Source organism: Lolium rigidum, chromosome 2, assembly GCF_022539505.1.
Source record: "Lolium rigidum isolate FL_2022 chromosome 2, APGP_CSIRO_Lrig_0.1, whole genome shotgun sequence".
Lineage (NCBI taxonomy): Eukaryota > Viridiplantae > Streptophyta > Magnoliopsida > Poales > Poaceae > Lolium > Lolium rigidum.
In genome coordinates, this window is record NC_061509.1 from 59,275,991 (window position 1) to 59,303,843 (window position 27,853).

The 27,853-nt window shown below is 47.0% G+C and overlaps 1 protein-coding gene across 2 annotated transcripts; it reads right to left on the reverse strand.

The window, feature by feature from the left end:
• Positions 1-18,287: 18,287 nt before the first annotated feature.
• On the reverse strand, positions 18,288-26,679 carry LOC124691802 (protein RRC1-like). 2 transcript variants are annotated; one of them, XM_047225074.1, is made up of 18 exons: positions 26,522-26,679; positions 26,000-26,071; positions 25,767-25,899; positions 25,557-25,602; positions 23,808-23,859; positions 23,592-23,732; positions 23,121-23,240; positions 22,864-23,029; positions 22,628-22,740; positions 22,420-22,491; positions 21,543-21,764; positions 21,065-21,123; positions 20,899-20,977; positions 20,649-20,786; positions 19,946-20,170; positions 19,062-19,855; positions 18,798-18,973; positions 18,288-18,614 (listed from the first exon to the last, which is right to left on the reverse strand). In XM_047225074.1, exons 2-18 carry the CDS (start codon positions 26,057-26,059, stop codon positions 18,352-18,354), a joined length of 2,859 nt encoding a protein of 952 aa, XP_047081030.1. In that variant the 5' UTR covers positions 26,060-26,071; positions 26,522-26,679; the 3' UTR covers positions 18,288-18,351. The 2 variants fall into 2 exon arrangements, with proteins under 2 accessions (XP_047081030.1, XP_047081031.1); XM_047225075.1 differs by lacking the exons at positions 25,557-25,602; positions 26,000-26,071; positions 26,522-26,679 and having other exon boundaries at positions 25,767-25,878.
• Positions 26,680-27,853: the final 1,174 nt, after the last annotated feature.

Here is a 27,853-nt window from a genome sequence, read left to right on the forward strand (position 1 = left end):
TCATTTTATTCCTCTTTTTTACTTTCTACTTATGCGAATGAAAGAGTGCTTTATCGGTATAACTCTGAAGAAGGATTACAACCACGAGCACTGCCTGGGGCTCGTCTTATGGATAGAGCTACATTGTTCTTCGAACGAAAAGGAGCGGCGCCGGGTCGGTCGCCAGCGGCGGCGATTCGATGGCTTGTCTTGCCCGACTGTCGGAGTCCTACGGCTACGAGGCCGCTGTGTCCAGACGCTCCTAGCTGACCCACAGCGTTTAGGGGCGGAAAAGGGTCAAGGGTCCTCTGCTCATCTCGAGCGGGCCAAACCTATTTCCGACACGAAAATTGTTCGTTTGGATTGAACCGTAAAAACTAAAATAGCTGTTCCGTTAACTTTGTCCATTTGGGTTGGGAAGCTCCAGTGGTACGAGTGTATGACGCATTTTTCCTCCTCTAGTCTTGTCCCAGGAAGAAGAAATGTCTTTTTTTTTTTTGCAATAAAAGCTTAGAACAAAAAGAACATTGTAGAGTTCATGGCGAAGCAACAGAAAGATTGCATCATTCATTACAAAATGTAAATAAATAGTAAGATCCGAAGGTTCGTCATAGGAGGATTCATCGCATCGACGGGCTCCCGTGCCGGCGGAAGCTCCTATGCTTCTTCATCAGAGTTGAGGTTGACGATGCCAGCCACCATGGCCTCCCGAATGAATGCTACCTGGTGAGCACCGTCGATGACCTTCTTCACCACGTGGCCGAGCCTTGACCAGACCGTGCGGTCGAGCCTTGACCAGAACACTATCCGATTGGCCTTATTCTTCTCCGGCGGTGGGTGCTCGCCAACGAAGTGGTTCAATGCGGCCTCTCGCTCCTCAAGAAAATGGGACGGCTAGTAGGCGCTATCAGCGTCGTACTGCGGGTCGAGCCACAACACCTCCTTGTGTCTCCTCCGGAAGATCTTGTAGCTGAACTCCTTGCCCTGGGCAGAGGCGTCATTGGAACCACGCCCAGGCAGATGTTGAAGCCCTTAGGCACCAACACGTTGGATGGAAGGAGAATGCCGTACTTAGCAATATGGGTGGTCTCGTGCGAGTCCACCCATTCCTCGTCCATGGTGCCGACGGGGCAGGAGGTTGCAACTACTAGTGGTTTGTGGAGAAAGCAGACCACGAAACGACAATTGCGATGAATGTGTGAGCAGTGGTGTGGGTGGCCGCTTGGCTCCGACTAGCTAGACCTGGCGCGGCCGCTGAGGAACCGGTGCAGGCGTCAAAGTGACGTAGAAGGGGAAGCGAGGCAGGCGTCGAAGCGGCGCAGGATTGGAAGCGAGGCAGTTTCGGCAGCAAAGCAGTCCGCTGACCGGACGCTAGGTGGGCGCGAGGACATACAACACGACACAAGCCGCATTTCGAGCCCAAATTTGGGCCGTGGATGCGTCGGCATGGATGGGATGGTCACTTTGCGTCGAGCCGTTGGGATGGGGTTTTACCCATTTCCTATCTGTGCAGACAGAAAGGGACACACGCGATCCATTTGCGTCGTGCCGCTGGAGATGCCCGTTTGCGGGGTTCCCAGACATATAGGTTATCCGCAGAAGACTTCTTTTCCTTCTCAGGGAAAATAGAATGTTGGTGGTTTCGTCGACTTGTCAGTTAAATGAGGTATTCGACGTATATTGGTTGGAGGCTAAAGTTGTCGAGATTGTATTGAATCTAGGGTTTGCAAAGGTGCGTCCCCAGACAAAGGTTCTGGATCCCCTCCCTAGTGGCTCCTCCTAGCCCTTATATACTGGGCTAGGTCTCAGAGTCCATACCCCAGGTTATCTATTACATGTCAGTTTACCCGATATGGACCTACATTTGCCTTATTTTATATAGTTCACGGGCTTCGACTTTCCTTAGTTCTTCATGGGCCTTGCATACTTTTTCCCGAATCCGTACCAGGGGTAGCAACATCGAGTACCCAATATGGTATACCCATGTGACAAGGAATTAACTTGTCAATGCTTACAAGTTGTAGACTAGGGTTTCGCGGAAAGTAGAGGGCAAGTAGATCTCGAAGGTTTCAGCCGAAAAGGTGCTCGACTGCTAAAAACTAGGGTTGCGTTGACAATAAGATCGATAATTTCTTTGTCCCTCGACTCCCCCTTATATAGGAGGCGGAGCCGAGGGTTTCGTGTTATACAAGTTACAAATACCGGGAGACTCTTTGAGTTCGTCTCGTATAATTACAAGTATCTTTATTCCTAATCTATCTCTGTTTTCCATAGTCGATGCTTCAATGGGCTTCCGGGCTTCATAATCTTCAGGTCATGGGCCTTCAGTAAACCCCGGGTACCTTCTTCGGCAGGCCCATCCGGGATGCCTATGTCACCATGGCAGTAGTCCCCGAGACTCTACTTGAGTCTTAGACTCAGGCTGAGTTTCAAATTAATCTTGACTTCTTCCTTTGTATAATGAACCCAAAATTACATTGGAGTTAAGAGTTTAACTTTACTCAGATATTATTTTGTCATAGAGATATTGGTAAACAAGTCTGATGCATCCGACAGATCGGGTACCAGTTAATCTGATACTCGAGTCTTAGACTTAGGCTGAGTTTCAAATTAATCTTGACTTCTTCCTTTGTAAATAAGAACTCCACGGCCCGAGTTGAATTACGCCAGTAATCCGAATTCTTGTCCGGTGACTCAATTTGAAGTAGGTTCACATGTTCTTATCGAGTTCTGAATTCCAGCTAAATGTTAAGTGTACCCAACGCATCCGTCGGGATTTGTCGTCGTGGTGAACATACAAATGCCATAGGTAGGCTTATCTTGGGGCCAATGTGCTTCGAGGGATCCGGAGGAGGGGGAGATGGAGAAGAGTGATACAAGGGCACACAAGTTTACCCATGTTCGGGGCCCTCGTGTGGAGGTAACGCCCCTACTCATGTCTGTCTGATATGTATAATCTCACAGGGAGCTACAATGGTTTTCCCCCCGACCCTTGGCTAGAGGAAGAAGAAGAAGTGCTAAAGAGGGAGAAACCCTAGAAGTGCTAGATCGTAACCGCCCGTGCAAGGGAGTGCCACCTCTCCTTATATAGTGGAGAGGTGGCTTACATGAGAAGGAACCCGGGTAAAGGGAATCTTAGCCTACATCAACCAGTCTTGGACTGTATCTTTGACTCTGGGCTGGTGATGTCCTTCCCTGTCCTCTGTGGCGCTGACCTCTGTTGGCATACACACTGTAGCATCTTCGTCATCCGCGTGATGTGGATTCAGTTGGAAGCTAGCAAGGCTCTCGTCATAAAGAGATCCTCTGTATCTCTTCGATGTCATGTAGCGAGGCGACCGGATCTTTGAGCAGCATCAGACAGTTGGTCCTATGCCGGATCCTTATGCCGGCATACGTAGGATATGCCGGTACCCCTTGACCCGTATGTTGAATCTATATGCCGAATTACCTACCGGGTTAAGTTATGCCGGCATCACAATATCGGCTTTAATTTTAAGCTGGTTGACCCTTAAGCTGGCCAACACTTATTTTACCATCATGTTTATCCGGCGTAAACACCTTCTGTCAGCTAATCACACCCAAGCTTAACCTAACGGGGTCCCCCCCCCCCCGACATTAGTCCTCGAAGCTGGTGGCTCAGCGGTGCCAACTGATGAGCCGCATCAGGTTCTCCATCCGACATATATCGTTGTACCGGGTTAATCATCCTGGTTCCCTTTTAAACACTAAGTGCTCTATATTCCGGCATAGCCTTAATCCGGCGTCGTTGTTTCGAACTTAACGAGTATCTCGAGTATCCTCTGGCATAGTTTCCCACTTGTCAGAGTCCTGTCAGGGAAGATCTTGTAACTCACATATTGCCAGTGGCAGCGGTCACTGTGACTGACAGAACATGTCCTCGAGAGGTCAAATCACTGCTGACATGATAATGAGTATGTTTTTACTGGTAAACACACGTATTTAATGCAGACATAATGGATACGCCCTTCATGTGGCTGCGCACACGGCGCATGTCACGTATTATGCGCGCGGTTAGTGGCCACGTGGCCGCAGTAAATCCGTGGCCCACGACCTCCCCGACGGTTATACATACCCCCTCATTAGTTATTTTCTTTATTTCACCTCACTTTTCCCCTTCGTCTTCCTCAAGTTCTTCATATTCGTCGCCGGCGAGGTGCTCGTGGGTGCGCACCGCTGCCACCACATTTGCTCGTGCTACAACGCCGGCGAACGCAACGCCGCGGCCGCGGCCGCAGTCATCGCTAGCACTGGTCGACCAAGGTTGGTTGAATTTGGTTTCCTTCCTCTTCTTGGATTGATTTCTTTCTAGTTTTTCTCACCCTTGATGTTCTTGGTTCTTGATCCTCTACTAGTTCTTGCGCTTATTCTTTGTTTTCTTTTCCTTTTTCAGATCTTCTTCGACTCCAGTCTGATAACGGGGTCAGTTCATTCTACCCCTTCCTGAGTTCATCGAGACGATGTCCTCAGAAAAAATCATTCCCACGGCCATCCCACTAGAGGATGAGTCCGAGGAAGTTGACGAGCCCGGAACCCGCGTTAGATATGTAAGTTGGGAGGGTTCCAACGTCCAATCCACTGAGGTGGATTGACTATATAAAACCAAGCGGATTCCCCCCAGGTTACCTATAGACTTCCTGCCGGCGAGATAGAGCCGGACCCAAAGGATGGGGAAGTTGTAGTCTTTGTCTGTAGCTTCCTTGATAAGTACAAACTCCAACCTCACCATCGTCCTGGCAATGCCTATACAGTTGTTTCTTCCTTTGTTGCCTTTTCCAAGGGTTACCTCAGCCTGTGGCCCAACATAGAGCTATGGGCCCGGCTTCATAGCCTCCGGGCTCAGTCGGTCCATGACACCTCCGTGCCTCCGCCTAAACCCATGGTTGCATGTGGTCCGCGATGATTATGTCGCGCCGAAATACCAAGTTCATCCGGGTGACCGGCCTTGAGTCCTGCCGGAAGTGGCAGAAAACTTTCTTTTATGTGAAGAATGTCGGCCAGGAAGATTTCATCAACCTGCCGGTATATGCGAAGGGCGCCCCTGATCAGAAGTACAACTGGACTTACAATCCCAGCAACTCCCACGCCGAGACCAACCAGATCTATGAGCTCATCCAGGAGATGCAGGACACCGGCATTACTTCATCCGACGACCTTGTCCGCACCTTCATCACTCGCAGGATCTGCCCCCTCCAGCGTCACACTCATAATGGCTACCAAGACCCCAACCGGATGACCACCTTCGACTTGGAGAAGCCGGAGGTCGTGAAACAGGTGAAGGCTATCGCGCAGACGCACATGGAGCCGGACTGGGAGTGGGATCAGGAGCCATACAGTTGCGCTCGCCCGGCACCCTAGGTAACACTCCGACACTACCCACTTTAACTTTGTTTGTTCTGGCATGCCTTTATTTTTGGCTTTCCGTCCATAAGATGAGTTGTTCTCCTTGTTTTATCTCTTTGTTTGCAGAGATTCGATTGCTAGCTAGCCTAAAATGCCACAATCGTCTTTCCGGATGACCGGGTTGATCAGGACCTTGAAGACGCCGACTCCATCGCGAATGCCCCTGACCTCAACGTCGACAACGCCATCATCGACGCTGACTCCGGTAAGGCCCTTGTCAAACACCCGTTGAAGACTTGGGCCGATGACGACGATGATGATTGTGTCATTTTAGAGGTATATGACCCTCTTCCCCTTTTATTTGCAAATCCCTCGGATCCGGCTTCAGCAGATCCTAATGCTCACGTTGTGGAAAATGTCGCGCCCCTGGGCACTGTTAAAAGCAAAGGCAAGAATAAAACGACAAAAAAGCGTAGTGCTGCTAACATTGGGGCCAGTGTTGCTCCCAATACCAAACGCACCAAGACGGTCAGCAACAAGCCTCCCCGCCGAAATAAGGATACTACCCCCAAGGAACCCCGTATGTCCTCCGGGTAATATATTCATGCAAACACTTCCTTTTATTAACCTTGTTCATGTAATACTTGATAATCACCATCTTTTGACATTGGGTTTTCTTTTCTCAGCCCTGCCCTAGATATCACTCGGTCCGCTCTCGGGAGGACCCGTGAAGTTACCCCAGAAGTTATAGTTGCAATCCCACGGCCATCAGTGCGGTCGGCACAAGATACCCCCTCAAGCACTTCTCAATCTACCTCATCGCCCCCAAAAAAGTTTCCTCTTCCGAGTGCTAACATAGCTATTCCCCTGTTCTGTCCCCTCGCACCGGAAGCTTCTTCCATGGCAAGGGAGGAGACCATGACTCCTGACAATACACATCTTCATGGTGGAGCGACGGGTTCATCTCCAGAAAAAGAAGCGAGCCATGGTGCCTGCATAACGGGCACCTTCATTGAAGATGTTACCAACAAGACTGAATCTACCGCACCTATTGGCGCTTCCCCCGACATCACAAGTCCGACACCTGAAAAGTCGGCATCCTCCAAGACTACAACTCCACCTTTAGATTCCGGTAAAGCCCCAGCTCCCTCGTCAAAGCAACCATCTTCTTCCGGAGGTAAAGCGCCAAAGACGAAGAAGGTATCCTCACGCAACAAGGCCAGCAAGGAACTGAGTTCCGGCAGTGGTGGCCAAGAGTTGATGCTGCATACCAGCCGGGCTACTGCCATGGTTGCCACTCAGGTTGGCCCATGGTTTGGTCAGGTGTTGGCGCAAAGCCGGAGTGGGAACAGTTTGGTCTCTCTGGGCCATTATGCATCTGATTGGAACGTTGCCGACATGGGCGAGATTACCTCTGGTCTCAAAGAAGCTCGAGAGCCTATCGTGGATCCAGCTGGTCCAATGCCGCTCGTAAATCATCTTTTGAAGATGAAGCGGGCCATGAAAGCATCCGACAATGCTTAGTATGATGCCAACATAGCCATTATGGTAAGTAACTTGCCTTCGCAATCATGACATCTTAATTTCTGAAAATATTTTCATATCTTCATATCCTCATAGTCCCCGAGCATTTAGCTCGAAACTCTAAAACCTTAGATATGAAGTCACATATATATGTCCCCAAGTTTCAGGTTCAGTGAGTATCATTTAGCTCGAAACTTAGAATACACCAAACCATATATATGTCCATAAGCTCTGAGTTTCTGGCCAAGCTAACCATTTATCTCTTGCCTACTGAAATGCAGCCAAAGTCGCAAGGAGCTTTACCAGAGCCTGCTGTCGGAGCACCAGGATCTCACCAATGCCCACAAAGAACCGCTGGCTACTTTTAATAAGGCCAATGGTAAGCCCTGCAGTTTCGGCATAGCTCTTATGCCGGTAACTTTATGTTTTTATTTTCCTCACGTTATAGTGTTTGCCGACACACCTTCTCACAGTGCCGACATTTCTTGTTTATCCGTTTTTATAGCTGATAAGCGGGATCTAGCTCAGGTGACTCAACTTGTAGATATTATCACTGCCATCCAAGGTAGGCCCTCTTCTGTGCTTAACTTTTGCACTTTCTCACTTTTTTGCATCATATACCGAATTTTTATTTTGGCATAGGCGAAAAGGAAAAGGTTGAGGCTCAGCTGACGCAGTTGAAGGAACTGCATGACACTGAGCTGAAACAAGAAAAGGATGAAGTGGCCTGGCTGAAAGAAGAAATTGAGAATCTGAAGCGTCAGCATGAGAGTGAGGTTTCTGGGATGAGCACGAGCTTCACAGAAAAGATCTCCAAAGCCAAGGGAGGGTACAGCAAAAGACAAAAGCTGTAAACGAAACCACCTGAAGGTTTGAGAGGCTTAAGAAGGTTCAAGATACGAAGCGCCGGCTTAATGAATTGCAGAAGAAGCAAGTGGAGGCGTTGCAGGCCAAGATGGCTCATTGGACTTCCTTCACCGAAAAGCTAAACGAAGAAATGGTAGGTTTGTGTTTAATTCTGAAGCTGCATCTTTCCTTTTGTTTTCTCCTTTTGCATCTGGTGTCCCACCTAAACTTATCCGAATTTCTTGCTTTATTGTACTAGCTGCTTTCCCTGAGTCCTAGAAGCTTGCGGTTAATGCCGTCAATGAGGCTTGGAAAGACCTCGTTGGCCGCCAAGAGCCTTTCTGGACTATCATGGAGGACCACCTACTTGCCATGTCAGCCCGGGTTTCTCATATGAAAGTGCTTGGTGTGGATCTCTTTGAAGCCTGAAAGGACGAGATGTCGCCTAGAGGGGGGGGGGTGAATAAGCGTTTAAAAACTCTTACGGATTTGGCTTGTAAGAATGCGGAATTAAACTATGTTTATTCTACAAGCACAAACCCTAAATATGCTAGGCTCATCTAAGTGCAACTACAACAACTAGAGCTAAGCAAGATAGGCACAAGATATATGTAGCACAAGTGATAGCAAGATATATGTACTTCAAGCACGATGGCTATCACAAGGAAAGTAAGCTCGGGTATAGAAATAACCGAGGCACGCGGAGACGAGGATGTATTCCCGTGTTCCCTTCCTTTGCAAGAAGGTACGTCACGTTTGGAGGAGTGGAGGTCCCAAGAAGGATTCCCCAACGCCACGAAGGCTCACCCTATTCTCCGAGCCAAACCCACGAAGGATGATGGCCCTTTCCTTATGGTTAGCTTTTCATTCACTCCAAAGATGGCAAGCTCCAAAACCACTTCACAAGCTCCACGAAGGAGAAGCCCGGGCCTCTTCACAATCTTCCTTGAAGAGATCACCGGAGCACCAACCTCCAAGCCAACTAGGAGGTCTCCCTCCAAGAGTAACAAGCTTACGGTCTCTCACTCGAACTAATCGTGGTGGAGAGCTCAACACTATGCAATGATGCAAAGCAAGAACACTAGAGGTGTTCAAATCCTTCACACTCAAATCCCACCAAAGCAACAAATGCTAGGATGAGATTAGAGAGGAAGAACAAAGAGGAAATCAACAATTGACTCCAAGATCTAGATCTAAAGGATTCCCCTCACTTAGAGGAGAAAAGGATTGGTGGGGATTGTAGATCTAGATCTCCTCTCTTAGATCCCTCAAGAATGAGCAAGAATCATGGGGGGGGGGGTCAAGAGATAGGGCAAGTTCTTCAAAGTCAACAATGGAGGAGAGAGAGTGTAAGAACTTGTCCAGCTCAACGTGGAAGAAGGCCTATTTATAGTATAGGGAGAAATATAACCGTTGGGTGAGTTTCAGCTCAGCACAGTCGAGGAGGCCGGTCAACCGGGCCTGGGGCCGGGCCGTCCGGTCCAGGGGCCTATCAGACCGGGCCACAGGCCGGACCTGGCCGGTCCAAACCGGACCACAGGCCGGACCAGCACCGGGCGAAGCCGGAAACCTTACTGGATAGTGTCCGGTTGGCACCAGTCCAGGGGCCGGTTTGAACCGGGCCATCCGGTGGGACAGTCGGTCACGCCGGGCGAGAAACCGGGCCAGCAGGAAAACATGTTATACAAAAACTGTGATAACTTTTGTGTCCGGACCCTGATTGATATGAAACCAATTTTGTTGGAAAGATAACGACGAATAGAACCCCAACAATATTTTTAGATGATTTTAGAGAGGGAGTGTCCCACCGTCAAGAAACGGTGAAGACGTCAAAACTCGAAAACGCAATAGAAGATGCATGCGGATTCCGTTTTCGATGAACTTGGGCTTGTTGTAAATCTAGCAACAAGCTCAAGAACCTCTCACAGAGAAACACCAAGAAGCAATAGGGATATGCAAAGTATGCAAAGGATTGAGCTCCCTAAGACGATGCGATCAAGTTACCCAACCGAAAGCCCCTCTTAATAGTGCGGCTATCTATCATATAATCCGGTCTCCCAACAACCACCTTGAGACCGGTAAAAGGAAAACCTAGCAAGCCATACCTTTGCCTTGCGCATCCCGCTTGATCTTGATGATAGATCTTCAAGCTCCACTCAAGCCGGAATGCCTCACTTGATCATTGTTTCTTCGTGACGACTCTCAATTGCTCCCCCATACACCATGATGGGATAGCTTTATTGATGCACATCTTCACATGTCCATTATCACCAAATGGACGGCAAGCTTCAAGCATGTGATCCACTTGAGATGCTCATCTTGAACTTGTCCAACTCGACCTTGATGACGATCACCACTTGATGCCATCCTCTCATGGGCTATATGAGATCTCACTTTTGATACATGCCCATGGAGAGATACCTAACCCACATAGACAACACAAGGGCACATATATGATGGGTTAGTTCATAAAGCATAATTGACAAGGCTTACCATACCACATGACTTCACGTGGCACATTCTTCATGCTTCATGTGTTGGCCAAACTTGAATCTATTCTTCACTCTTTGTATTGGTCAACCTTGTATCTTCTCATGCTCTATCATACTATCTTGAGGTGTATAAAGAATTCTTCATTTGTTTGCATGCTCTAAATCTTAGTCAACCATAGCTCAACTTATGAGACTATCATAACACCGACTTAGAGCCATAAATTGAATTCTTCACTTGGAATCAAGCCCTCAAGATCTTGATCATCCATTGCTTATCACATAAGCTAGAGCATGGCTAATATTGAGTTCCACATAAGAACTCCATCTTCATTTCTTCTTCTTGATCATATCACATATATATCTTCAAATCGATGATCTTGATGCCAATACACAAGGTATATCTTTATCTTCATGGCATCCATACTTGAATCCAACACATGGAATACAAGTAGTACCTATGGAATATTCCTTCATATAAACTCAATGAAAACATTAGTTCATAGGGGTTGTCATTAATTACCAAAACCACACATAGGGGCAATATACCCTTACAAATCCGCTATCAAAACCTTTGCTGCTCTGTACCCCAGCGAGAAGATGCCTACAAGTCTCCCTGAGCTTTGCGAATGGTTGAACGCTGCCGACATTCAACTGAATAAATGGCGGGCATCTGTTGGTCGGGCCGGAGCCGACCAAGCCCTGAAATTTTTGCTCTCTTGGTATGAGACTGTTGGCGTTGACGCGCTCCAAACACTTAGGATTGGCTCCACTGTCCTTTCGGATGAGGAAAAAATCAAGAAGTGCCAAGCCAGGGCCTACGAGATTGCGCAATACGCTCCTGTCCACCAATTCATCCCGGATCCGAGTGATTCGGAGGTGCCAGCAGAAGAGGAAGGAGCTCAGGGCGAAGCGGCCGCCGGCAAAGATGATGCCAGCAGTGGCAGCAATGAAGAGTACATCGATGAAGAACTGGAGGCTGATACACCTCCAGCTGCCAAGTCTGCTCCTGCCGATCCCTCTTGCTCGGCTTCAGCTTCTTCTGCACCAAATGCTAGCAATGCCTGATGTTACTCCCTGCTACTTAAAAACTCGGTTCGTTAAATCCCCGAATGCCAGGTGAAGATGTAATATATACTTTAAGTCATTTTGGCTCGTTTGCTACTTTAAGTTATGCCGTTGAAGACCTTTAATTATCTAATACTCTGGGCTTAGTCCCCGAGTTCAATGCCATGCATTCTTAGTTCTTTGACTTTGACTCTGTCTACCATTTTAGGTGTTTTACGTATGAGTTTCAAAGCTTTTTTGCTAAGCATACAGCTTTTGAACTTAGAGAAAAAACTTCGAGTAAGCTGTTTTTTTTTTGAAAAACTGGCATAGCCGAGGTTAGTCAGATTTTATTCCGGATCGCTAGTTTCTTATTTTCTTAGTCGTTTTTCATGTGTTCGTGTTCCTCCGGTTTTTCTTGCTTGCCATGAAGCCGGGTTGCGGACAACAGCTACGTCGAAGATCCACCTTTGATTTAAACACACTACTAAGTCGGCGTAGAAACTTAAAACGAGCCAACCGGCATACATAAAAAAAGGAATAAACATACAACATTTAATACAATAATGGCAGTCCCCGAGTTCCATTCGGGATGTCGGCATTTCATTCATATCAAATATTGAAAGGGTGCAGAAACACCTTACATCATGTCTTCAGAAATAGAAAGGACGAAGTAGAGCTACATTCCATGGGCGATTGGTTTCCTCACCCGATTTATCCGCGACATTCTCTTTTGGTTCCTGTGCATCTATGAGATAATAAGCATCATTTGCAGAATTTTGCTCACTATGAATGGTCCCTTCCATGGGGGTGATACCTTGTGCACTCCTGCAGTGCGTTGCACTAGACCGAGTACTACATATCCTTCCCAGAATACCCGAGGGTTCACCTTCCGGCTATGAATAGCATCGGAGGTTCTGCTGGTATACAACTGATCTGGCTAGTGCCAATTCTCTTGCTTCTTGGAGCAAGTCGACATTATTTTCTCGGGCCTCTTTGACCTCATCGTTTGTAAACAGCTGCACTCGTGGTGATTCATGGATTATGTCGGTTGGAATGACCGCTTCTGCTCCATATACCATGAAAAATGGCGTGTATCCAGTTGACCGGTTTGGTGTGGTTCTTAAGCTCCACAACACAGATGGTAATTCATCAAGCCAACATCCCGGAGTTTTCTCCAGAGGCTCAATGGGTCGTTGTTTTATTCTGGATAGCACTAGGGCATTTGTCCTTTCCACTTGTCCATTGTTCTGGGGATGTGCGACTGATGCAATGTCAAGCCAGATATTCTTATCTTCACAAAATCAAGCAAATGTATTCACCTTTCCTCGTCTGCGCGCAGGATGAGGAATTGAAGGCCACACGTGACGAGGAATCGTTGTCCCAGGGCTCGATGGAGCCGTGGGACATGACTTTCAACAGGGCGACCAACGCTTACGGGAAGAGGTCGAAGTTCGAGACGCCGACATTAGATGATCGTGTCTTCGCCTTTGGTACGATCATGAAGTTTCGCAAGTACTACAAAGAGGATGGCAAGAAGAGAAAGGAGTGGAAACCCAGACGTCGGCTAGGGACAAAGCTGAGGTGGAAGAGCTGAGGCAGAAGGTCCATGCACTGGAGGCATCAAACATGGATGAGTCGGCGGTGGACAAGATGTTGCAGCAGAAGCTCCGCGAGTTACTACCCCCTCGGCTGATGGATGGGATAGCTGCTTGGAATGCGGCTGGTTAGGTGGGGCCGATACAAGTGCCTAGCGCTGGCGGCAGCAGCTCAAGCTTCAACGTGTCATCGGATCTGGTTACACCGTTGCCCACCATCGTTGCGGGTCAACTGATGGATTTGGATGCGTCGTTTCCCCCTCCTCTCGAGACTACCAAGGAGCAGTCGGCGGCGATGGTGCTTCATAATGCACTCGAGCCAGAGAAGATTGATCAGCCGACGGCCGTCCCTATCTCGACATTAGCCTAGCTCAACACCATCACCAAGGTAGTTAACTAATTAATTAATTAGTCCGCGCCATCTTCTTTATGCCTTCGATATCCGAATATATAATGATGCCCAACATGCATGCATATGTTTTTTACTCAGGACACTCCTTGCGTGCTCCTGCATTACGTGCCCGGCGGGAGTTGAAGGATGTTGCCACAGGCATGCTCATACAACCGAAGAGCCACACGATGCACAACAAGGCGATGGACGATGCCATGATGCAGGTCGAATTGGGTCGGGTGTTGCCGGGGTGCGAAGACATGGACCCCACCATGCAACCTCCAGGAGCCGACGACCAACTGGCCCTTGAAGGTTGCCATGGCTGTCCTATGACATGGCCAAAGACCCAGATTCGTCTTGGGGGTCGCTCCACCAGCGCCACCTTGCTCGTCCGGCCCCAGAAGGCACCGGCCGTCGTCGCCGCCACCACAAGACGTCACCAAAAACTGTTGGGAGCGCCTGCACCGCCACAAGGAAAGGACGTCGTTGCACCTCAACCGGCATCGGCCCCCCCACTGGTCGCTGTTGAAAGTGACAAGGCCGTTGGAGTGACATGCTTAGGGTTGCAGAGCACGTCATAGCCATGGGCCGCCCTGGAAGCCCGCACCACATCACGCACGCATGCGACACGATCATGTGGATCAGCAGTATCCCGTGTTAGGCGGGATGGGACGTGCCCGAAGACTTTTGCACCCGCACATTAGGTCCAGATGGCTTCCTCTACAAGGCTCCGCCAGCTCCTTAAGCCGGCCAGGGGGGTGCCGAAGCCGGCCAAGGCCAGGCGCAGCCGGCAAGGCGACGCCAAAGCCGGCCAAGACGAGGATCCATCCCGCCATGGGCCAGCCGACCACATTCAAGTCGGCCACTCCTCTGCCGGCCCAACCGCAGTCCAGCTGGCCTTCCCTATCCTTTGGCATACCCGGGGTCATCCCCCCAACAAGACTCCATCAGAAGTGCGACCTACCCAGATGGCTTCTGGCCTCCCCTCCTCGACAAATACGATGGCAAAGGAAACCCCGAGGCGTGGTTAGCAGACTTCCTCCGCGCATTCCATGAGGAACACTCCACCGACAAATGGGCTATTCGCTGCTTCCCACCTAAAAAGCCCAAGTGTGACACCACCCACTCACCTATTTCAATTTAATAGTAAAGATATCCTTCACGCCGTATCCTCGCTCCGGTGGTGCGTCTAGCGCCGGTGGAGGGCTCTTGGAGTCTCGTGCCATCGAATTTTCAGGGATACGGTCAGTTTTCATATTCGTTGGTGTGGTTTCATGTCAGTATCTTCCGATTTACGGTTGTCATCATTGATGATGGTTGGTGATCTAGGGCGTTGGTCCTTTGACTCCATAGCACGACGATCTTTCATCTGTGTACTACAAACAAGCTCTAGTACGACAAGTTCTGCCCCGCTCTGGTGATAGAGGGGCGAGGATGGAGGTGCGCCTTCGGCTCGCGCTATGTCTACCATCGTTGCTAGATAGTCCAAAGATTTATTTGTAATTTTTAGCTTGTACCAGTGTTGATAATTATTAATATATTGCCGGATTTAAAAAAATAAGACAAAGCGTAGAAAAAGAAGGTAAATATGAACTATTAGCAGATTGGTTTCACGTGAAGGAGAGCAGATCAGGACATGGTTGCCTGTGTTGCTTTTCCTCTTTACTTGATCCCTTGAGCTGCTGCTGCTCGGCGATTTGGCGCACGGTGGTATCGATTCGAATATTCAGCTAGCTAGACGAAAACAATCTCGGACACAGCCACACGAACAGATCGGAACAAACTGCATCGGCCAACAATTTTTTCATAAATTCAAGCCAACAAATCTTTGTTTCATATCATAATCTGATTACAACTTCACTCGGCATACCGAGGACTCTCTTAGCCTTGAAGCTTCACCCACACATGCACACACAAGCCTTCACTAACCCGTGCCACTCGTCGGAAACTACAGCTTGAACTCAAGAAGATACCAATGCCTAAGAATCCAAGTCAGCCACGAATAATTTTACAGAGCAACTAGTACGTAGTCTCCAAAACCTTAGGCAGCTCACACTATTACGCGTGCATCAACAAGTTCAATTCTATTCCTTGCCTGCTACAAGCTGGGTAGCAAACGGGTATTTTGCTTTTTTTTTTTTTTTTGCATCGAGCGCTTTTCCGTCTCGTGCTTCAGCAGATGAGTTTTTTTCCCATCACTTTTACTTTTTTTTTATTCAAAATGCCCTTTATTTACTTAAACCCTTAGCTTAGGACCAGGCATGGACATAGTGGTAACTATGTTATGCACGTCCTACAAGGTTTCGCTGCCTGGTTGGAGACTTTGCTAGAGCTCTGGTAAAATTACTAATAGCTGACACAGACTCTAAGAACACTAGCATGATCTTTAAGTTCAGTAGCCGCAGAACTTAGAGAGACCAAGGTTAAAGAAAACTAAGACGTGCATGGTTTAGGAAACTTAAAGACTGAGAAGGAATACTATACTAACCCTGTAATCGATCTTGGTCGGGTTGTAGCCTTGTAGGAGCCGATCTTCATCATCCCTTCATTCCCGGCCGTCGGAACCGCGGGTGCACGACACCGTGACGGTCGTCCTCGAGCTTGAGCCAAACTTCTTCTGGCAGTATGTCTGTCCAGACGTTGGAGCACCGGTACGCCTCATGGCACAAGGCATCCGCCGCCTGATTACCCTCTCGGTACACATGCTGCACCTCCACGTCTTGAAACCAAGAAAGGAGCTCGATAATGTGATTGTACATCTCCCAAGGTATCCTTGTGTGCTCCGACTCGCCACGAAGCAGCTGGACGAGTGTGAGGTCGTCGCCCTCGACGACCAGCCGATTGCATCCGTTTTGAAGTGCAAGGTCAAGCCCGCGGATGAGTGCCCGCGCCTCGACCTCGCCCACCCCGGCGTGCGGCGTCGTCTCGCCGAATGCTAGCATGGTGCTACCGTAGCAGTCCCGGATTACTCCTCCGATGCTCGCCCTTCCAGAGCCGTCGTGGTGCACCGAGCCATCAAAATTTAACTTATAGAACCCTGGACGAGGGGGTCTCCACTGCACGAAAGCGACAATGGCGGGTTGAGCGGGCTGGTGGAAGGTGGCGCTGGTGGCCGGTGGTAGCGACGCAGCGAGCGTCTCCATTGCTGGGCGGGAAGAGTAGGAGCGTACGTATGGGAAGGAAGAGGAGGAGAGGGATGGGTAAGAGTTGCCTATGGGAAAGACGCATGGATCTGCAGACTAGCTATATGATCGGCCTCGCGCTGCCGAAATGGGGTCGGATAAGAGTTTGTTAGGGGAAAGATGCATGTACAGCTGGATTGATGCATGCAGAGTGCAGACGTAGTGCTGAAACTGGGTCGTCTCGGACTGCGTTTTTAAGTTGTGGACATGCAGACTAGGATCGGCCTCGCCTGCTGAAACTGGGTCGGACAAGAATTAGTTAGGAAAAACTCTTAGCTTGAGAATCACGCGCGACCGGAAAACAGTTTTTTGCTACAGGGTGTGCCCAGCAAAGCTAGCGACCTGATCGATTTGGCTAGGTTAGCTAAGCCCATCTCCAACACGGTGACCCATCTCGCGCCCGCGTGTCCGGATGGATCGAAAAGGACAAAATCGTGGTCCAACCTGGCCACGCATCATAAATGCGGATGGCCGCGATGTTCGGGATGACCCAAACCCGGCCTAAATTTGGGCCAGGTTTGCGTCGCCGCGGATGGCACGCGGTGTCCTCGCATGTTCGCATGCTCGCTCCCTGGGCCCAGCTATCGGTGGGGGGGGGGGGGGGCGCGTCCTATTAAATGTGGACTGGGAGGGATTGTCCAGTCCACTTCCCCACTACACTCCACAACTCCCCCCGCACGCGCAATTGCCGCCATGGCCCCGAAGAGGGCTTTTGCTCCCGGCGCCAACGACGGCGAGGCCAGCAGCAGCCGCCGTCCTCCGCCAGCGTTGAGGGTTGGGGAACACCGCGGCGGTCTTTGCATCGGAGAGGCCGCCCGCGTCGACGCTGCATTGGCGCAACCCGCGCCGCTGGTGCCCAAGCCGGAGGGCGACGACAACCCAGACATGCGCGCCGCTCTGGCGCTGTCCGCGGCGGAGGAGGAGGCCAAGTGGCCGCATCTCGCGGCGGTCATCCGCACCTCCACGATGGAGGAGGAGGCCCGGCAGGCGGTCGAGGACGCCGAGGCCTGGGCGTTGCTCGACCAGGCCCGCCGGGAGGAGTAAGCGAGGAGGCCAGGCTCCGGCGCGAGGAGGAGAGACGCTAGGAGGCCAGGCGCCTGGCGGAGCAGGAGAGGCGCCAGGAGCCCAGGCGCCTCGCGTGGCAGGAGAGGCAGCTCCGCCTCAGGGAGGAGGCGGAGCTGCAGGCGGCTCCGGACCCCCACTTGGCCTGGGAAGAGGCCCAGGGGTCGCCGTGGCCGGAGTCCCTGGAGCGGTTGAGCCACAACAGCGCGTCGCCGCCCGGGGACGTCGTCGACGCCCACGGCGACGAGGCCCACAGGGACTAGGCGGCGCACCGGCGGCCACCCCGTCCTCATCAAACCCTAGGATAGGGTTTTATATTATTATTTTAAGTTTAAAGCCCATATAGAGGGCTTTCTTTTGTAGTTTAAATTTGCCCAAAATAGGGCATATGTTTAATGAAATATGGTTTAGGTTTAGTTGTCTTCGTTTTTTTTTTGTTGTATTTCACTTTTGGGGTACGGACTACGCGACCCAAACGAACCGGCAGCTAGGTCCGCCTATCCGCGCGGTCATCCAAATTGCCCAACGCATTTGTTTGGGTCGATGCGTTGGAGATGCCCTAACACGCGCACACGCAAATACGAAGATGCTAGTAGAATCGATTGGTTGTTACGTGTGTTTTTCTTACCCTATTTCGCAGGGTTACAGTGCATACATAGCGGTTAATAGCACCAAACCCAGCTGCTCAACTCACACGGAAGAACCACGTGCACACACACACACACACACACACGGAAGAAACAGATTCTTAAAGACGTGGAGCGCCGCTCTTATCCATTAGACGTTATCAACTGATGGTCTGATGCAGCCAAGCTGCTCTAACACCATGTTCAAGCAAAAGAGTGCACAGGGAGATACTTAAGCTTCAGTCACCTTCCCGTTCTCCTATCCTTTTCCCGGTCTCTGCTCCTATCGTAGTGATCATCCTTCCCTCGGCTTGAACTTTTTTCACGTGCCCTGTCCCTCCCAGCATCACTCACATGCAGTCTTCCTCTATTGCGACTGTACTCTCGATCTCTATCCACAGACGACTTCTTTGAAGGACTATGGCTCCTAGTTGGGCTGTGAGGCCGCTTCCTGGAAGAACCACGTGCATCATTGGTCCTTTCTTTCCGCTCGAGTGATATTCTCTCTGGAAAACATAATAATAGTTCTTATAAGATACACCATAAAGCTACAGCATGGCTCATTGTTGTTGTTAGCACATGAATTGTTAAGCAAAGCTACAAAATAAGTATCAAAGATGAATGTGCCAAAGAAACAGCAGTGCAGCTATCAAATGAACAGGGTATTCTCTTCCTGCCTTCTTACATACCAGAAGATCGACTGTTGTTTGCACCATCTATTGAAGAAGACAAACCATATTCAGACTGAAGACGCCTACGGTGGCTAGCAACCTTCACCTCAATCTCCTCCATATTCTGCAAACCCTTCTCCTCAAGAGATTCACGGTACTGCATTACAGCAATCTCAACCTGCCTCAGCTTCTGCCTGCAGATAAAAAGGTGTTATGACTATAGGTACAAAGAATGAGAAACACACAACATAACGGCTACATGCTTAAACATTCAGGGGGTACCTATGCTCTTCATCAACAATTGTATCTGGATGATGAATTAAGTGATCTGTACTAATTTCTGTTGTGTCAGCTTTCCCGGAATCACCAGCATTATCACTTCCAGATGAATAGCTTAATCCCAATCCCTGGCCATCCTTTCTATCATCATAGTCGTCACTATCGTCTTCTCGGTTCCATTTAGAAGCTGGCAAAATGGGATCAGCTTTCTGCTTCTTACTTGGAACTTGTTCATGTTCAGCAGATGCACTCTCTCTAGAGAGTATTTGTCCTGTTTCCATACCATGACGAGAGAGCCCCAGCATGTCTGAGTCAGCCTTACCAGTACCTTCTCCAAGTTTCAAAACACTACGAGTATTCAAACCAATATCCTCTCTTCCAGATCTGTGAGGGTCTCCTTGTACATGTTTCATGTGAACGTCCCTCTGATATACTTGCTCCTTCTCAGCCTCCTCCAAGCTAAGCAGCCTGGCAACCATCATCTCTTTACCACCACATAGTGAGAGGCCATTATGTCTACAACGACGTTCCAGTTCAGCAAATGGAAGCCCTAACAGCTCCTTCATCGCCGCTGCCTTTCCTGTCGCCAGGGCACCATCTTCATCAAACCTAAATCCGTTCTTATCATCCCCTGGGTTAGTTTTCTTTTCGATTTCAGGTGCATCACCACATAGAGAGTGAAACAAGGTGACCCCAGAGTTGCCTGATCTAAGAAAGGTAGCTTTCAGCCCATTCAGATATGCATCAGAAAACAGGAACCAGTCAGCCCATACTTGTAGAACTTTCAACACCCTCTCCTGCAGAAAAGCAATATAACAAGGCATTACTTAAGAACATCAAAGAAAAAGAGTGAAACTCTACTACTCAATAAATATAGCGACAATTACCTTCAGAGCTTCAGCAGTGATCCTTCCTGTGATACTGCGATACAAGTCATTGAAGCTCTCAATGACATCAGGTATAGCAGCCTCAAACTTAGTTCGAAATGCAGAGGCATTCTTCACTGGGGCACTACTATTATGAAGGATGTCAGATACTAGCATAAGCCGTGCAACCTTGGTTGGGATAGGTGTCTCCTTGAGTGTCAAAGATTCTGCAAGAACCTCAACAATCTATACAAGACACAGAATCAATGTGTTTTCATGCAATGTGAACTAAAATATATACTTAAAGTATACAACAATATAAAGTAGGCCTCCGAAGTATAGCTCATGACAAACAAATGGCAACCAAGTAGGCAATATAACATGTACAGTTATATAAACGAGCAGATGGTCCTGTAGGCAACAATACATGTAGTCAAAATGTACCACTCTATATGTTAGGTCTCAGAAAAAGCATATGTTTCAAACAACAGTTCATGCAAAGTATAACCGCTGAATCCCTTCAGTCCACGACTTCAAGGTTAACGCATAATGATCAAGGTATTAGTGTATCTCATGGTGGGCACATATCATAGAATTTCCATGTGTAACATTTGGGAAAGGGAAAATAACAGGACGCAAAATCATATTCTTAAGTTGAAGACATAAGGCAAAAAGATGAATAGAAACTTTAACTGATTAGGTCAAATGTACAAGGTGGTATTACCTCTCCAGCAGCATCAGCATTATCCAATGCAAATCCCATAGCTGCCTTTATCTGAGTTCTCTCCAATGTCAATGCACGTAGCATGTCCTCAAATTCATCACGCTGTGTATCGGTCAATGTACGCTCCACCTCAACACGCTGGAGAATGAAACATAAATTAATATAGTAAATTGTAATGGACAGAAGCAGTTGCACCATCTTTAAAAAGACCAAGTTACATAGCATCTGTCAAGGTCCAACAAAACCTTACCCTGCTTCTACCAGCTGCAAAAGTAGATTCCTTTTCACGATCAGGGCTTCTGGTGGATGGCAAAGTAGGTGGAACCCATCTAAAATAAAACATTTAATGCAAAACTGTCACCAGAGTCAATAAGCACAAGAACAATACATATTTGAATATCATTGCGCTTTATTACCTTCCACTTCCTGTAATCATGATAAACGGTTCTGTTCGCCATCGTTGTAAAGTATCGCCCTGCATTCCAATATCATAAGCATAAATATTAGCATCATATCGGTACAGTGATCCCCATAGCTAGCTCATTCAAGAGGTTTTGCATATATGAAATATAACATTACTAGAATGCCAAATTGAGAACAAGGTGAACAGAATACTCAGAACCTTAAAGGGCAAAAATTTCATCGAACTAATGAATTATTCATTTTGATAAATTACTAGCCTCTCTCTGTGCAAAACATACACTTGTAATGTCAAGGTGATAAATAAAATAATATGTGTCTCTATTGCAACCAAAGATAGCACATAAGCCAGCTTTACCATCACCACGTTAAAGAAATAACAGAAATTTCAATGGACAGAACATATATAATGTTCTACTGTTAGATCATAGGAGATAACGTTGAAAATGTAGCAGCACAAAATAAAACGCATACCTGGGCAAATGAGTATAACCGCCAAACATAGTATGTGTGTTCTTTTGATTTAAGGTCAAACAAGAAGCTAAATAATGATTTTCCTCGTCCTCTCTCCATTACAGCTTGTTCAAAAGCACATCCACCATCAAGTACATGCAGAGCCATCGTGTCAATCACATGCCGAAGATGTGAATCCTCTGGTGGAGCGACCATTATATCAGGAACATTTGGAGTAAGGACCTGTCAAATCAAATGGACCCACGAAGTAAAGTTAGATTAATGAAATTTGACTACACGTACAAAAACTTACATACCAACATCCTTACCAATGCAAAACTTCCTGGATAATACCTAGGCTTACGAGATACTAAAGAACATAGGTGGTACCTTAATACAAGACAGTGTTGTTCAATAAGGTTTTAAAATCCATATCCGGCAAAAAGACCAAAGCAGCACCAGTTCTCAATCAGTTACTGGGGGTACCAGTTTCTCTCATAAAGTTCCAATGTGTACAGGATAGGACACAAATTTCGTATTTGACCAAGGCCTTACTATTCAACAATTCAAAAAAAATCACATTTTCCGGACCGGGATATGTATAATTATCATCCAGGTGGTGTACATATGTTAAAGGACTACAGATAGCCGTGAAAAAATGACAACTGAGGACAGATAAAAATATTCCATAAATTAATTTGTATGTGCAACAAGGAAACTGTGAATTTTCTCTTCATCCAAGCACTTAATATTTTCTGAAAAGGGAACTTCAATAATTCGTGAATAGTGGAAAACATGGGAAAATGCAATGATATATTGCTTTTATTATTATGATGACATGAACAGTAAAATCACTATGCAACAAGAGAACAAATGCATATGCAAAAAAGTCACCAACCAGCTCTGAAGTCTGTGGTGTAACAGATGCAACAGGTGGACCTCCGGAACCAGATATGATGACACTACTACCCTGCACAACATAGAAAAAATAATGATAATCAAGGACAACTCACAGGAGAACACCAAAAACATGTCATCTACTTAGACCTTCTAGACAAATTATAAGAGTTAGCTGCACACAGAAACTTTGGAATGGAAGAAGCAACCTCCTTGCTTCTGATTGCCATATGTCCTGGAGGAGGAGCAGGCAGTGCTTGTGATGGAAGAGCAACAGATTTCCCCCACCCAATCTTCAGCTCATAGTCGTACACAACAACACCTGAGATAAATAATTTCAGTAAATTACAAGCAGGAGTGAAGTAGTATTTTAGAAGTACGAATATTTCAAGCTCCTATGGCTATAACATGATTGCCACTACATGGAATAGAAATGCACAATAACCTTGCATTTCATCCTTGGCTGCCTGTCCTTCTGCTCTATTCATGAATGCAACAAATCCACAATGTCTTTGCCTTTTGCGTTCTTCTTCTGTTCGAGGCCACATGATCTTGACGCTCGCAATAGGTCCAAACCGACCAAATGTCCTCAAAAGAAAATTCTCATCCACCTAACACCATATGGTACATATTGCACGGTTAAGCTAGATGCTTATACACAAGTTATGTCTAGACAGAAAAAGAACAGCAGAGAAAATCAACCTTAGGGGAGAGATTGCCAACATATAAGTTTGTGGTTTGCGGATCCCCGTCATCAAATGAACCTGGTAACCTCCCAGTGGGATCAAATTCATCTGGTAATTCATCAAACCGGCTAGGGTGCTGTCGGTTAAAGTTTCAAGCATCAGTATGTGTCATATACAAACACAGACTACAAGAATTTTGACAAAGATGAGAAGCGATCACAAACTTATTCTATCAGCTGGAAACCTGTTAAAAACAGTTTCTCGAAGTTAACAGACAGGATAGATTTTACATTCTACTCTCACTGTTCCCTTTTATAAGACATTTCAGCAAACCAATTAAGACTGCCAAAACATCTTATAAAAGGGAACAGAGGAAGTAGTCAACTAAAAAGTATATTTCAGCACACTGAATATAACGATATAATCAAAAATATCATCTGATTTATTTCATATTATGTCTGGTGGAAAGAACCGAACATATACTAACCACGGAGGCTTCACCGTGACGGCTGCCACGTTCTTGATTACGCTTTTCTCGAAGCTCTTTCTCCAACCTGAGTTCCTCCATGACAGTATCTATTGCCCGTGGCTTCCCTTTTTCCTTTTCCTTAGGCCGCTCATCTTCCTTCTGCATGTCAAGGTAATGATTAACCAAAGAACCACACTGAAAACTGAGGAAATCAAATAGCAAAAGCATCCCAACCTTTTTCTCTGGCTCTCTCCCAAATGTTGGTGGCAAAAAAGATGGAACATACCTGGATAAAAATATGCTATGTATAAGATATGTTATGCTGGTAAGTTATATTATGCTGACTATCATTTTGTACACCTAGATATCATGGGGTTACAGGTAACAACAGCAACAAATGGATGCAACCAATGAAACGAACACCTAATTCACTCTCTACAGGAATATTTTGGATCTTCTTAACAAACTAATGAAACTTTTACCTTCCTCTATTCGGTGTCTCTTTTGTATACAAAATCATGCCAATCTAATATACACACGCAGTTTATTAATTTTCCCATAAGTTTGAAACCATTCTACTTTATAGAAGAAGTCCAGTTAATATTAAATCTTATACAATCAGGCCACTGCCTTCAAATATTTACCGATTTAGTGGAAACCATGGAATATTTGTAAATTATTCTAGCACGACTACATAAGAGGAGAAAAATCAAATGAGTGAAACTCCAATCTGCACTGTGGTTCAAAAAATAACTAAGTTTCCACTTTTGAATAAAAAATAAATGTCTGAAAGTATCTTTTCTGAGCCAAGCAAAATCATATCAGAATTAGTAAATAGCTAAACATTCACTGCAAATGACAAATTTCCACAACACAGTAACCAGAAGCTGGGCCTGATTATAGATTGTCCTTGTTAACTTAATTGGTTGGTTTTCGCAAACTACGAGACTTCCTTCGCGGTGCAGCCAACGTAAAGAGCATTCACAATAAGCTGAAAATGGTCCAGCATTATGAAAAAAAAAACATACCACCTCGTACAAAACACAGTCAATCTTATATCATTATATGTAAATCATGACCTAAACATGCAGAACATTCAAGTATGCTGATCATTGCATAAAATATGCAAATAATAGTTTTATTGGAAGTGAAAACAGTGTCAGAAACTAAGATTCATTTGATTTATAATTAGCTGATAAAGGGTCAGAGTAGCAGTAGACTCAAAGCATAAATGATAACAAAAAACAGAACTCTGTGCGCGCACTAGTTGATCCCAACCCTGCAGCATCAGATGTTTAAAATAGAATTTAGAAGTTGATTCAAGATTCTATAAATTCAGTCAGCGCAATTGACATTTGAAACTACTTGTACGAAGGATTGATGCATCTGGTGGTTACAGATTTACACCAAACACCACATTTTCTGTCAATGTATTAGTATTATTCATACATGTTTTCCAAATTTACATCTATCTCGATCAATGGCTTTTTGATAGAAACATGGATACCCACTCCGTGATCCATGCTTCAACAAAGTCATGACCACATTACCGGTGTACTACATAAAAGGAAAACCTAAGTTCCATAACATCAATACATTATCATGACCTTGAGCAGTAAGTCAGCGACAACAAGTTTGCTCTGTCAAGAAAGCTCGACTATTTGTCAGAACTACAGCATAAATACAAGTGACCTATTAAGTCATGAAACGAGATGTCATAAGGCCAGATGAGACTGTTTTCTTCTTCAGACCACTCATAGTTTGAAAGCATTCAGCACTGGGCAACAAACCAAAAAGGTAAATGTACGAACAATTCATGAATCATAATGATGGCATATAGCAAATGATGATGCGTTTAAAAAGCTCTCGTAAATGATCTCGGAGTTCTTAGTTCTGGTTATGTTGGCACGTGACTGTCTAAAGATGTAGCTGCGGTGCCACAGGATACCATCTTCCAGAAATCAAATACTTTTTTTCCTTTACCTACTGCCCTTCTTTGTAACAGACTCCCTATCTTTGGACTTTCCACCTGTCATTGCCGAATGAGTAAAAAGGACAGCCTCTTGATTAATTGGAGCAATAAAAGAAACAATGCATACATATACCCATCATGATTAATATTGAAACTACAGACTGGAAGGCAAGCATGGCAAAGTTTAGAAGAAGAAGAAAAATGAAACCCCTATGACTAACCTTCAGAATCAGCTCTCAGCTTGGCATTGGGATCAATCACACCCCCTCGGACAAACTTCGAGCCAGATGTGCTTTCACCCTCAAATGACTGCGCAAACTCCAAATACACGCGTGCCGCTTCATCTTCCTCCCTCTTCACGTACCAAAGCAGTTAATTTCAGATAGGAACGATATGTAAGTGCAGAAGACCCAAGTATCTCAGGAAAAGGTTAAAAGGGATCCAAATCGCTGACCTTCCTCCTCGCCTCCTCTTTCTCCTTATGCCGATTGAACGGAACCTTCTTCGAACTCATCTGGACACTCGCCTGCAAGCATTGAAGCATCACCAGAGCATCAGAAATGCGTGTAATGTCCCTACCGCCCTATGTCATAGAAATTAAATCTACACAAGCACACAGGAACACGCGTAAACATGGGAACTAAAGTTCAGTGCAGACACTCTGGATGCCTAGAACGACGGTTCCCAGATATATGCCTGGGAAGGCGCTAAACGCACAGACCCGCCGCTCGTACGCATATGTAGGCACGCGCAGTGCAACCTACCAGCGCCAGGCGCAAACCCTAACTCTCTCGGGTCGATCCCAACTTCTTTGAGCGGGGAAACAAGCTGCTACTAGTACAAACCGGGTCGAATCTAACTGGGTGGATTCACGCATCTCAGGGATTAACAAGGGCGGCGCGCACTTGGTTTGCTCGCAGCGACGAACAAAGCGCTCCTAGACCTATCCAAGCGAAATAAGTTAGGGCATCCGTACCACAGAGGGGGGGAAGGAAGGAGTCGGCCTGGGTGGATCTCTCCTGTCCACGCTAGGATAGCAGCGGTGGCGCGGCCTCGCTGGAGAGGAATCTCGGGCGCTTCTTCTGGAGCGCCGGCGAAGAGAGGGTTCGGCGGCCGCCGGAATCTGTAGTCGGCCACCACAGTGGAAGAGGGGGAAGGGCAGGGACGGGGACTGCAAGTCACCACTCACCACGTACCTGGCACCTTGCATCCAACATTCATCCAACGGTTCAAACTCTCTAGCTTCAGACTTGAACGATAGATGCACAACAAAATCGCATCAGGCAACAGCAGGTAGGAGGTAAGTCTGCTCAAATTTTTTCAATAAAATAAATATATTAATATCAGAAGATATCAATTAATCTACACTCTGCAACAACGCACCGTCCTAATGGCAATACGGATGCACACCGCCATAAAAGTGAAAAAAAGCCCCGCCACAGCATTCCAGCCCTAACAACAACAATACAACCACCACGACAACACCGAACTTTAGACTCTTCAAAAGCGACGCCTCCAAGAAGTGAACGATGCACCAGCACCGTCGTCGCCCGATCAAAGATCTTAGGTTTTCATCCTGAAGATAGTCTGCGCTTTCAAAATAATGCCTTCAACAAAGTCATTGCCAGACACAACCAATTAAGTCCGGACCTTGGATTTTCATTCTGAAAGGCAGAATTCTAAACTTCACCTGTCTTTGTCGCCCCCACTTTCATACTGCTGCTGCAAGCCCAGAACACCAAGCAAGTTCCTCACCAGCACATAGACTTAGACCACCATTGCTAGTAGTCCAAATCCGGCCATCATGATATTCTCCACCTCTGACTTCACCCAGGACCAAAATGGCGTTGTATGGCAAGAAAGAACAGAGCTTCGTGCCGCTCCCTCCAAAACCAAACGGTCGGAATAAACGCATAGGTGCGCACGACCGAATACCACCATGTCTAGCAAATTCCAGGCAATATATGCACTGTTACATTCATCGGTGGTGCCTTCCGAAACTCAACACTATGGCTAGATCGAGAAGGATAGGCCTCATGCAGGTCTTCATCTTCGCACAAGAGCAACCCTAGGATCGCCACCTTTATTCAGGTTATGCCCCAACGCCGCCGACCATCTGCTAGCGTGTAGAAGCTTCCTTGTGATGGTAAAGCACACATCCGTTGGGAACCCCAAGAGGAAGGTATGATGAGTACAGCAACGAGTTTTCCCTCAGTAAGAAACCAAGGTTTATCGAACCAGTAGGAGATGAAGGCCACGTGAAGGTTGTTGGTGGAGGAGTGTAGTGCGGCGCAACACCAGTGATTCC

Excerpts from the sequence above, each read along its gene's own strand:
- LOC124691802 (XM_047225074.1), bottom strand. The coding sequence starts at position 26,059 with ATGAGTTCGAAGAAGGTTCCGTTCAATCGGCATAAGGAGAAAGAGGAG. Across the intron at positions 25,900-25,999 it reads AAGAGGAGGCGAGGAGGAAG|AGGGAGGAAGATGAAGCGGC; the intron begins GTCAGCGATTTG and ends TGGTACGTGAAG. Across the intron at positions 23,030-23,120 it reads TTGGCAATCTCTCCCCTAAG|GTGGATGAGAATTTTCTTTT; the intron begins GTTGATTTTCTC and ends ATATGGTGTTAG.